This window comes from Porites lutea, chromosome 1 (genome assembly GCF_958299795.1).
Source record: "Porites lutea chromosome 1, jaPorLute2.1, whole genome shotgun sequence".
Taxonomy (NCBI): Eukaryota; Metazoa; Cnidaria; class Anthozoa; order Scleractinia; family Poritidae; genus Porites; species Porites lutea.
Window position 1 is genome coordinate 25,281,298 of NC_133201.1, and position 11,360 is coordinate 25,292,657.

At 40.5% G+C, this 11,360-nt stretch overlaps 2 protein-coding genes and 1 pseudogene across 2 annotated transcripts; 1 reads left to right on the top strand and 2 right to left on the bottom strand.

The window, feature by feature from the left end:
- Positions 1-1,384: 1,384 nt before the first annotated feature.
- On the bottom strand, positions 1,385-3,635 carry LOC140926744 (uncharacterized). Its single transcript, XM_073376445.1, has 3 exons — positions 3,611-3,635; positions 2,640-2,788; positions 1,385-2,188 (listed from the first exon to the last, which is right to left on the bottom strand). Exons 1-3 carry the CDS (start codon positions 3,633-3,635, stop codon positions 1,385-1,387), a joined length of 978 nt encoding a protein of 325 aa, XP_073232546.1.
- Positions 3,636-6,482: 2,847 nt separating this feature from the next.
- Positions 6,483-7,658, top strand: LOC140926753 (uncharacterized). Its single transcript, XM_073376457.1, has one exon. It carries the CDS (start codon positions 6,483-6,485, stop codon positions 7,656-7,658), a length of 1,176 nt encoding a protein of 391 aa, XP_073232558.1.
- A 2,551-nt stretch (positions 7,659-10,209) lies between these two features.
- LOC140926763 (uncharacterized) lies at positions 10,210-11,116 on the bottom strand (annotated as a pseudogene).
- Between the last annotated feature and the right edge of the window lie 244 nt (positions 11,117-11,360).

An 11,360-nucleotide genomic window follows, 5' to 3' on the forward strand; every position in this document is an offset into this window, starting at 1 on the left:
CACTCGTGTCTTCTTCAACAGAAACAACTTGAACCAGCATTTAGCAAGCCAAGTAAATTCTCCTGAGCATTTACAACCGCCTATGGTTAGTAGACAGTTATTGCCCTTTCCTTCGACCAGCAACTCTTTTTATTAGTCGTCCGAGTTGACACGTATGCAGTTACATGAACAGCAACTTGAAGATTCATCTCAGCTCAGCACGATCCACAACATCTCTGATGTGTCAAGAGCGCAATCGCCCATCTCTGTAGCAAGCACTGCAAGGACTGCAAGCACTTCACCTTTACAGTCAGAGGAGGAATGGCCAAAGGTTAAGACAACCAAAGCCAGTCGAAGTCGGCTGATTGGACTGACGAGACTCAAGATCTTTTGGAAGCTTGGGGGCCCAGGTATAACCAGCTTCGAAGCGCCTCTCAAAAGGAAAAGATCAAAATATGGAATGAAATGTATTCATCTTACAAGAATGCTTTCCCGAGAGCCAGAGAACCCTTCAACAGGTCAAGAAACGCCAACAGAATTCGGAGTACGAGTATAAACAACTAAAACAGCGAACCCAGAAGACCGGAGAAGCTGGAATAAAAATCATCAAAGATGGCTTTTCATATTTTGATTATTTTGAGGAAGTAATGGGGCATCGCGACTGCATAAATCCAACAAAAATGGCCGTTGAAGGAAGCTCCATCTTTACTAGTACAGAGCAGAAAGGAGGCTCAGTAGAAAGTAAAGATGTTCGGGAGGAAAGCAGTCGACCAGCCTCAAATCCGAGCACCCACTCTGGCAAAAAGAAGGCAGACGACAAGCCCGCAGAAAAGAGTTGCCGTAAGGGAAAACGACAGCATCGAGATGAGCCAGAACCGAGTGGATCTTTTGCAGGTGAATTCCAGACAGCCATTATGGAAATGTGGAAGCGTAGTATTGAACAAGATAACAAGAGATTTGAACGTTCTGCTGAAATGTTTTGCGAGGCCCAGAACAAGCAAATGGATCAAACAAATGCTATACTTACAGGTTTAAAAGTTATTTTCAAAGACTTGCTGTCAAAGTAGGGCAGAAAATGAGTTAACTTTCTTTACCTTTAGAGATTTATACATCACATTTGTTCAATCCAAGAAAAATGTTATTATTTTCACTCTTCATTCAATCATGTTAGTACCGGCAGTGACTCATGTATAATCTGAAGTTGTAAAGAAAAAACAACCTTGTAACAGAACAGGGATTGATTTATGCTTCACGTTTTTATGTGAAACAGCAAAGAAGACTATAAAAAGTTTGCATCACCATTAATTTACAGGTTTTCCCACACATAGTCTTTTAACGTATCTCGAATATTGTTGCCGGTTTCAAAAGCATTTCGCCCTCCGTTGTCATCATCAGAGCAACAGTCTCAGTCGCTATCGTCTGCATCGTGTAGGTCTCCCCTTTCAATGCGAATATTGCATAAAACACAAGCCGCAATTACAGTCCTCTTCAAAGTTGTCTTTTTTTGTTCAATTTTCTTCAAAATAATCCTCCATCTTGATTTAAGCATGCCAAAAGCTCTTTCGACTATGCATCTCAGTGCGCTGAACTTAAGATTGAATTTCCTCTGCTCGGCAGCTAAATAACCTCTATCAGGCAAGGGTCTCATGAGCCAGTTTGTGAGTGGATAGGCACGGTCTCCAGCTAAAAGAGGCCCGATTTCTGTTCCACTGATATTTCGCATTGAACCACTAAGAATTTGCTCATTTTCGGCGAAATCGTACAAACCACTTAGCCTTAAAACTCGAGCGTCATGTATACTTCCAGGGTACCCAACAGTAGCATGAATGAACTTCAATTTGGCATCGACTATGGCCTGTAGATTTATACTGTAGTGCTGCTTTTGATTAAAATAATCTTCGTGATTCTGTGGTGGAGCATTTATTTCTATGTGGCACCCATCGAACGCTCCAACTATTTGCGGTATTCCATACAGCTCCTGAAACTCCTCAATTTTCTCTCCAATTTCCTCATTTGTTAAAGGAAATGTTATGAAACAATCTTTTAGATCAAAAACAGCTTGCTCGAACTCACTACAGATGATTTTCGCTGTTGACTTTCCTAATCCAAACTGTAACCCACAACTTCTGTAACTGTTCCCTGTTGCCAGTGGCCAGAGTGCTAGGCCAACTCTTTCCTCCACGCTAACAGGGACTCGGAATCTTGTGTGCTACTTTTGCAGGTTTACTCTCACAAGGTCGCATAAGTATTCAAATGATTCTCGGGTGACTCTGAAATGTTCCTTCCAAAGAAAATTTAGCGCCGGACTTGCCAGTAAGTTTTTGAACCAGACGTGGCCAAACCCAAGCTCTTCTTCCGCGTTGCACGTTTTGTTGTCTCATTTGGGCCATGAACATCAGCAACATTTGTCTGTTTCTCCGTCTCACTCTAACTTCTTCCTCTGCGACGAGAAAGTGGTAAAATTGCTGTAATAGCACAGCTCTCTGTCGTTGCAGTAAGAAAATTATGAGGAACACAAGGTAAGCCATTCAAAGTTTTCGAGGTTGCATGTTGTACTTATGTTTTGTGCATATCGCAATTAAAATCCTAATCACACTATTTCATGCACGCGAAATTTTACCGCGTAACTTGATTGACAACCCCGATTGTTTCAAGCATACTTTGAATTCTAAATGTGAACGTTTATCACAGTTGGCATCAGCTCTGATGGCAACATTTGCTCTCCAGAAGGAAAAAAGGCCCGCAACAGTCCATGCTTGGAACTGAACATTAGCATAGTATTCAGCGACAACGATCAAGTTCTGGAGTCCTTGAACATGACAGAAAAAATCGCTACTCAACTGGAACCGATCTTCGAAATGCTCGCAGGGGTAGAAAGCAGGTTACAGAATCTAGAAGGTAAATTATTTGACCGTTTCTACGCTTTGTGAGCTGGTTTTTAGAAGAGCCGCAAGCTGGCAGATGATATCGATATTACGGTCTATGCAGATTTTCCTACTGAAATAAGCAAAAGAAGAAAAAAGCAGTGACCACGTCTTAAAAAAGCAAGAGAGGAGGGAAAGATTGCTTTCTTTAGCACACCAGAACCTGATAAACTATTTATCAATGGCCGATTTGTTCCCTAATAGACAAATCTAGGTTTTTGGACCTAGTTTATTTTAATTGACTTGTTTATACTTTTGATCAGACTGTTTTTGTAACGGGAGGGGCATGTGTAGATTAGAACAATTGGGAGTAGTGTGTGTGTTTTCTACCTACCTGTTGTGTGTTTTTGTACCTCAGTTTTTGCAAATGTTGTTAACTCTTCTATCGAACAAGTGTTCGTTTTTGAGAGGAAGTAGTCTTTCAAGCAGTTCCTTCTTAGTGCCTGTTAACTTTATTTGCAGTTTGTGACAAAATTTTGCCAATGTCTGGCTGTCCCGAGATTCTAATGAGTCCTCTTTGATAATTTCTTTTTGACTGTTTCTAAAGTGATAAATTTCTTGTTAGTTTTGTCCACCATTTTTCAGAATTCAAGATTGGCGCCAAAGCCACGCCACTTCCGTCTGACAAACAACAAAAAAAGGTTCCAGTTCCCCAACGCATGACATTAATCAAAACGGTAGGGCAAACAACAGAAAGAGTGACAAACCAGACAATGCCTCAGACCTCCCCATCTCCAAACAGAAGGAGGAGGAATTGTACGCGCAATATTTAGAAGGGAAAAGCCAGAGGGAGTCGAGTTGGCGTTTGATGCATGGAGCAGACAAAAATAAGGGAGGGAAGAAGAGGAAAACGAGGAAAGGAAACTTGGGACAAAAAGCACAAGAAGAGGTGGAAGGAAGAGTTAAACACAAAAAGCAGGGGGGGGGGAGGAAAGAGGGGAATAAATGAAAAGAAAGGATCTAAAAGACAGTGAAATGAAAGAGGAAAGGAGATGCGAGGAAAGAGAAATTGAGGTAAGGAAGGGAGCGAAAGTAGAGGAAGGGAGAATGGAGGAAATGGAAAGAAAGACGGGAGAAAGGAAAAAGAAAAGGATAAAAGAAAACTGGAGAGAGGAGGAGGACAAGAAAACGAAGGAATTGGAAAGAAAGGAGAGAGAAAAGAATAAGGGACGAGTTTGAAAGGAAAGAGAAGAGAGAAAGGGAGGGGAAAAGAAAAAGGGAAGAACTGGAAAGAAAGGAGAGGGAGACAAAGAAACGGAAGACAAAAGAAGACGGGAAGAGTTGGAAAGAATAGAAAAAGAGAAGAGAGAGAGGAAGAAGAAAAGGAAAAGGAAAAGGGAAGAACTGGAAAGAAAAAAGAGAGAGAAAAGGGGACGGACAGAGGAACAACGCGAGAGGATCAAGGAAGCCCAAGACATGTTAAACATGTCCTTGCATATCGAACGGCTGGACTGGCTTTCAGACAATCTAACTCAAGAAGACGACTGACAGTGATCAGTTACAGGTTTTCGAGGTAAGCTGCAAATACTGTTCATTATTAAGACAACTTTGAAATTGAATTGGCTGATAAGTTCGAAGTGACATAATGTTGACCTGTTTTTGTCACCATGTTTTCTGCCAGACACTAAAAAGAATGGAAGTCACCTTAACTTCATTTATGGCTGAAACAAGGGCAGCAATGAAGCACCTCAGTGACAGTCTAGAAATGTTGGAGAACTATGCAGTTCCCACACAGCCAAGATCCACACCACCTTCAGTAAGCATTAATCCAATAATAAGTTAAGCCACCATGAAAATGGGCCTGCTCTTCTGATGATGCCAGAGACCATAGTAATGGTAATTATGGTTGATGCAGAAGGAATTGTTTTTTTATATAACATAGTTGGTTCCGTTTTGTTAGATTTTGCTCCTGACCTAGAATTCTGAACGTTTTCAAAAAACTATCACCAAAGATTTCCATTAATTTGTATTTCCTCTAAGAAAATGCTCAGAGACACGTACGCGAATGGGAAAATTGTTGTTATGCTTCTACCATGCCCCTTGTTAATCATATAGAGTGAATTTCTTCTCATTAGGGTAGTTCTGTAAACGCAGCAAAGACGCCGACAAACACAGAATTACCTTCTTTAAGGAGTTTAACACCAAAAACGCGTCTCCCAAGTCCTAAATAGAGGCACTGAAAGGTACAAGACAGCCTTGAAAATACTCGCCATGCACTTCTCCTAGGGGGAACAATTAGCCAACTCAAATTTCACTGGAGCATATGACAAGAACCGGCTTGACCCAAAATGACTTGCTGTTGTCAAACGTAAGTTTCAATCTTTTAAGTCAGTCATGCTGTTTTTGCTCAATTATTCTGGGATAAAGTAATTACTTAAGCAGAAATTAGGCAATCTTATTAAATGTCAGTCCATGTGTATCCTAGCCATAACAAGAAACAGCCTTCAATCCCTTGAGACGCTCTAAACTGGACCATAAATTTTGAAGTTTAATTGACGTGAGGACATGTTTTAGCTTATGACAGCAAAAAGCATAACATAAACACCTAAAAGAGATTCAGCAGATTTACATTGATAAAACGTCTCAAATACACAATTCGAGAAATGGAAGAATGAAGAAGAAAGGATGACAAAGAGTTGGTATGTGAAACACCGTGCTGACAGAAAGACCAAGCAGTACACAAAATCATGGTTGCGATGCAATTTAACTGGCATGTTTGTCTCCAAAAGCACGGGAAAGAGAGCAATGAAATCACAAGGATCTTGCAAGACTGGATACTCATGCCCTGCCTTTATCACAACAAGAAGGTATCACGCAACAGGAGAGGTGCAAGCAGAGTTCTGTTTGAAACACGTTGGGCACAGACAGGAGAACACCTTCAACAGAATGTCGAAGGAAATGCGCACCACCATTGCAGCTAAGCTTTCTCAAGGTATAAGAATGACCTCTGTAATGGACTACATATGGGGCAGTATGTGTGGGCCGCTTAATAGGGATCACTTAATAACCCGTGCAGACCTACACAATATCAAGCAACAGTATAATATAAACTGTATGCAGAAAGCTAGTGATGACACTGACAGTGTTCTCTACTAGGTACAAGAGATGCAATGCGAGGAATTCAATCTAGTTTTGTTATTCAAACCACAAGGCCAGAAATCTGATTTCAATGGTGTGGAAGAAAAAGATTTCCTACTGGTATTGCAAACGCAGTTCCAAAAAGAAATGTTTGAAAAACATGCTCAGAAATTAATATGCGTCGACGCCACCCACGGTACGACAGCATATGACTTCTAGCTAGTCAAAGTTCTTGTTACAGATGACTACAACGAAGGTATACCGGTAGCGTGGCTCATTGGTAACAAAGAAACGACGGACGCTTTGAAGATCTTTTTTTCAAGTTTACGAGAACGCTGTGGCGAAGTACAGACAGAAACGTTTATGAGTGATGACACAGACGCTTACTACAACGCCTGGGTTTCTACATTTTCGAGGCCGGACCGGAAACTGTTATGTAGCTGGCACGTCGACCGCAGCTGGCGACGAAAACTGAACGAACATTAGAAAGACAAGGAACAAATGGCCGAGGTATATGCCGCACTGAAGTCTTTACAGAATGAGTTATCCGAAACAAGCTTCAGGCGTTCCTTGCAGCACTTCATGGCGTGGATCAAGGGCAAATCAAAGCCATTGGCTAAGTATTTCGAGAAAGAATACGTGGGAAGAACAAGGGAATGGGCAGCTTGTTTTCTGGTAGGATCACGGGCAAACACCATGTTTGTTGAGCGCTTCCATAGAATGCTCAAGGAAGTTTACCTAGAAAAGAAACAAAACCGTGGCGTTGATCACCTGATATTTAAGCTACGGAAAATATCTCGAGATAAGGCCTTTCAGCAGCTCATTAAAGCTGAGAAGGGCAAAAATACCGTTAGACAATGTGAAAGTATCAAGCGGCACAAACAAGGGGAATCAGTGAAGAAGGAAGCGGTTTATAAGCAGGATGAGAGCTTCTGGAATGTTCAGTCGGCCTCTAATAAACAAACTGTGCATCATGTGACAAGAATAAGTTCAGGTTGCTCATGCCCGTTGAATTGCCCTTCCTGCGATGCTTGCGTACATACCTTTGAATGTTCTTGTGCTGATTATTCTATAAGGGGTGTGTTGTGCTCCCATATCGACTCTGTAAACATCCTCTACCCAAAAGCCACAGCTGCTGATTTAGAATTTCCTGGTACAGAGCTGGAGACCACCAGTGACAGTGACATAGAGAAGAAACGCGAGGAGTTGTCTAATATTATCAAACAGGACAAACAACTCCAGGAAAACAAACAGCTGGCTGACCTCAAAACATATGCACTTAATCAGATTGCTGAATTGAGTGAATTGATTCAGAGTGTCCCGACAAAAGACACCACAGATAAAACACTGAAGCACATTCGATCTGCAATATCAGTGGCTAAGGGATTGTCTGTCATTGGATCTGACCATCAATACCTGAAAACACAGTTGTTTCCACCTAATAAACTGTATGAGAAGCAAAAGCGCTTCTTTTCTAATTTGTCAGATGCCACTGCAAAGGAATCGGAGGACATGGAAGTCCAAGTGTGTGCATTTTGTTTCAAGGAAAACGCACCTGGTGAAGACAAGGACACATTTGAGTGGATAGAGTGTGAAAAGTGTCAATGCTGGGTGCATGAGGTCTGTGATTACATTGATGACAATGCAAACTACATTTGTTGTATGCGCCACTCTTGAACATTTCCGAAGAAATAATTTTGTCTGAGTATTGTATAAATACTTCATTTCAGACCTCATTCAGAATCTCTAACCAGGACTCCTACTTTAATATGGATGATCCGAAACAGAAGTCCATCTTCAGTGCCGGATCCAGATCTTGAGATAAAGGGGGGGGGGGGGAGGCCAGTCACCCAGACCCTTAGACAAGAGGGAAGCATAACGGGGGGAGCCTGGTCCCCCCAAATTTTTTTGGGCCCTTCAGGACTCAGTTTGGTCTAAAAATAAGGGGGGCCCATCCCGGGCCCCTCCCCTGGATCTGCCACTGATCTTAAATGCGCAGAACAGAAACTTAACAGAACATTTATAGTAAACATTGGTCAAATGTCTCATGGCATTTTAGCGAGTTCATATTGACATTTGATCAGATAGACATATTTTCAAGCAAACATTCCAGAACTTTTTTCTTGCCCTTTATTGACTTTATCACTGATCACAGAACTTAATGTGCAAAGCAAGGGGAGATGGAGTTAAAAGAACTCAGCAGTATAAATTACTAATGAATGCAATTATTAAATACTGAGTTCCCATTGTAATATTATTGTTATAAAACGATCTATGTTACATGAGGACTTCTAGATGATTTCAGTCTGAGGTTATCTGACTGTTGAGTTGTCGTTGTTGGGAAATGAGTATAATTAAGCCCAACAAGAACAAATGCGTTATTGCTGAGATAAAATGAATACCTTTGATTAATTCTTTAATTATGTGCTTTACTTTGTTATAAAATCATAACTGTCTCGCCAACTACTATACCTTTCTTGCACACCCTTCGGTGCTAATACTTTTCATTATACACAGGAAAACAACGCTACGAAACAAACAGGCCCTAGATTATCACCTTATATGATGAGTGTTTTTTAACCGTGGGAGGCGCATGCATCGATGAGAAAATGCGGACATTTCAAGCTTTGTTTGACGTTGTTCAAATCCTTTCGCGAACCAGACGACCATTAGCATTTTTCGTCGGAATCTTTACTTCGGAGAAGTATAAAAGCTAATCATAAGCAGACGTTAAAAGTACTTGGTACCAACCCCTTTCGAGTGTTTTGATAAGTTTCCAGTTCATTTTCGGCTTGGGTGACGCGCTGTCGCTAGTGGCTAGTGGCAAATAGCTGCAGTCCTCGGTGTTTGTCAGCCATTTTGTTTCCACTAGTTCCCAAGGAAGCCTGTGAGTTCAACACATGCGTATTTTGCGTTTTATCATCACGTGGGCCTTTCCAACCAATGAAAAGGTGTGAAATTTATCTGTTTTCACACGGGCACTTTCATGTCAAAGAAGACGAACTGTAAAGCGTGCGTTTTGCAAGAAGACGCTTCTTTTTTCTTCAATTTAAAGTCTTTTTCCTGTCAGGTTCAACAAGAAGTATGCCTGTGTTCCCTCTCCTTTTCGCATATCTGAACAAGTTGGATCGGTCATCTTCGATCACGCTTTGATACTCGTTCGTTTTAATTCTAAAACGTCAGGTTGTTTTTGTGTTCATTTGCCTTAAAATCTCCACTTTCTGTTTGCAGATACTTATTCGTTGCTGTCATAAGCAAACTGTATGGCACTGAAGAGCACGACATCAGCCAGAAGTCTACACGATAAGCAATTAATCAAACTTTAACTTGGAGTTTCGATTCGGAAGCTGCTCCATGAAAATACTGCATTTGTGTTGTATTAGTGTTCGTGGTATTATATTGCTATAGTTTTTCAATTTTTCGTTTCAAACCCTATTTCTTACCAATGTAAAAGGTATTCTTATTCATATGTTTATACTGTTTCTACTATTCTGGTGATTTTTACGAGCGTGTTTTAAACACCACATTTGCTTAAGCAGATCGAAACGGCCTACATACATTAAAGACCATGTCAATTCTATGTAATTTCTGTTTGAAGTCTAATTAAAGGCTGTGTATGTGATATGTTTTACCTACTCAAATACTATTAAAATCCTATTTCAAACCTATGCAAAGACTATTTGTTCTGTGTTTTCCCTATTTTAATGCTATGCAAAATATATGTCACCTTTTAAAAAGGCTATGCTTATCATATGTTTTTAATATTTCTAGGCTATCTAAATTCTAAGCAAACCCTATTCAAAAGCTATTTAATCAACTGTTCCCTGTTCCATTTTACTATGTAAACTCTATTTCAGTCCTATGTGAAGGCTATTTATTTTCTTTGATTTTTGTATAAGGTTGACTATGAAGTCTAAAATCTCTTTCCAAAAGCTAAGTAAATTATATGTATAGGCTATGTGGAAACTATGTCAATTCTTCCTTTTTTCCTACCTCTAAAAACTGCATAGCTTTCAAGAAGGTTCCGTTTGACTAGTGAAAACATAGCATTTTCGATACCAAAAAATAGTCCTGGCATAGAAACAACATAGGACCTGGTTAAAGCAGTGTATGACTGATTGACATAGATTTTACATAGCTTTGTGACAGCATCTGCATAGACTCTACATAGTGTCTGATTCTACAAGGGAATATTTTCGATCGATAAATTTTAGCAGTTTGACAAGAGCTAAGGGGCAGGAGCTACAATGTCCTCTGTTCCTGGCTTACGAAATTGTCCTATCTCACGGTAGAGCTTAAGTGTTTGTTCTTGAGACAGTTCGCTTGAATATATAACTGGAGGAGTAGCTGTAGAGGGTGGAAGGACGGCTTGAGTTTTAAACAACATGAAAGAATGTTCAGGGTTGTTCACAAATTCTTTATAATAAACCATTCCAGGGTTTTCCTTAGAAAACCGGAAATGATGACACTTCTTAATGTTCGGGAACTTTCTAAAATACTGGCCAAGGAATGACGCCCAGTCATGTACAGTAACAATGATTCGACCATCATGGGCTCCAACCAGCTGTGCTTTGTTTAAGCCACTGTTACTAGAGGTCTCAACCAATCTAGCAAATTCATACGATGAAGAGACATGAGTCACCTTATATACTTTCTTAATCAAGCCAAAGGATTGATCAGGACCAAACTTTGCATCCTGCTATTAGAAAAGAGTATGTAATGGAGCGGTAAAGTTTCAGCAAAATTCTGTATGTCAGGTACCAAAGGAAAAAACTCTTTTTGTTTTGGCCGGTGCAATTGTCCGCATAAAGATGCGCATGATGTTCTCCCAGTCCATCATGGTTATTCAATCATTGCTTGGTACATGTATCTGTTGTGCAAAGTCATGAGTAATGTATTGATGCATTTAAAGAACAGGCCCATCGGGTTTCACAGATCAGCAGAGTATTAGTGTCAATTGTTTGAAGAAATCTCTCGCATTCCTTACCAGGGTTCCTGTAACATTCTCTCTTGCTTTGTGCAATGTCCAAATGTTCTTGGTGAGCCTTTACACAATCTGATTTTTCTTCATCTGAGAGGTTAGCAGCTCGCTGCAGTTTGGTCGTGTTTTGCTGACACGTTAAACAAGGATACATCATGGGTTTAGAGATGACCACGTCAGGATAAAATTCGTCCCACAGCTGTAAGAATTTCTTGTAACTTACGCCTCTCGTTTAAAACACCACAAGTTTTCTCGTGCTCCCTCCAAACGCTCATCTTTGTTTCCAATGAAGACAAGAGCCTCATCTCTTCACTTTTAAATCCCGGGAACCTTCCAGGAAGCACGATCGCATTTTCTTCAACATAATTGTCAATAAATGCATGAACAGCCTCAAGCGA

What these genes read in the sequence shown, in the direction of transcription:
- LOC140926744 (XM_073376445.1), bottom strand. Translation starts at nt 3,635, where the DNA reads ATGGGGAGGTCTGAGGCATTGTCTG. An exon ending in GAGGTCTGAGGCATTGTCTG is followed by an intron (nt 2,789 to 3,610) that starts GTTTGTCACTCT and finishes GTCATGTTCAAG; the next exon opens with GACTCCAGAACTTGATCGTT. An exon ending in GTTCACATTTAGAATTCAAA is followed by an intron (nt 2,189 to 2,639) that starts GTATGCTTGAAA and finishes CTGCAAAAGTAG; the next exon opens with CACACAAGATTCCGAGTCCC.
- LOC140926753 (XM_073376457.1), top strand. Translation starts at nt 6,483, where the DNA reads ATGGCCGAGGTATATGCCGCACTGAAGTCTTTACAGAATGAGTTATCC.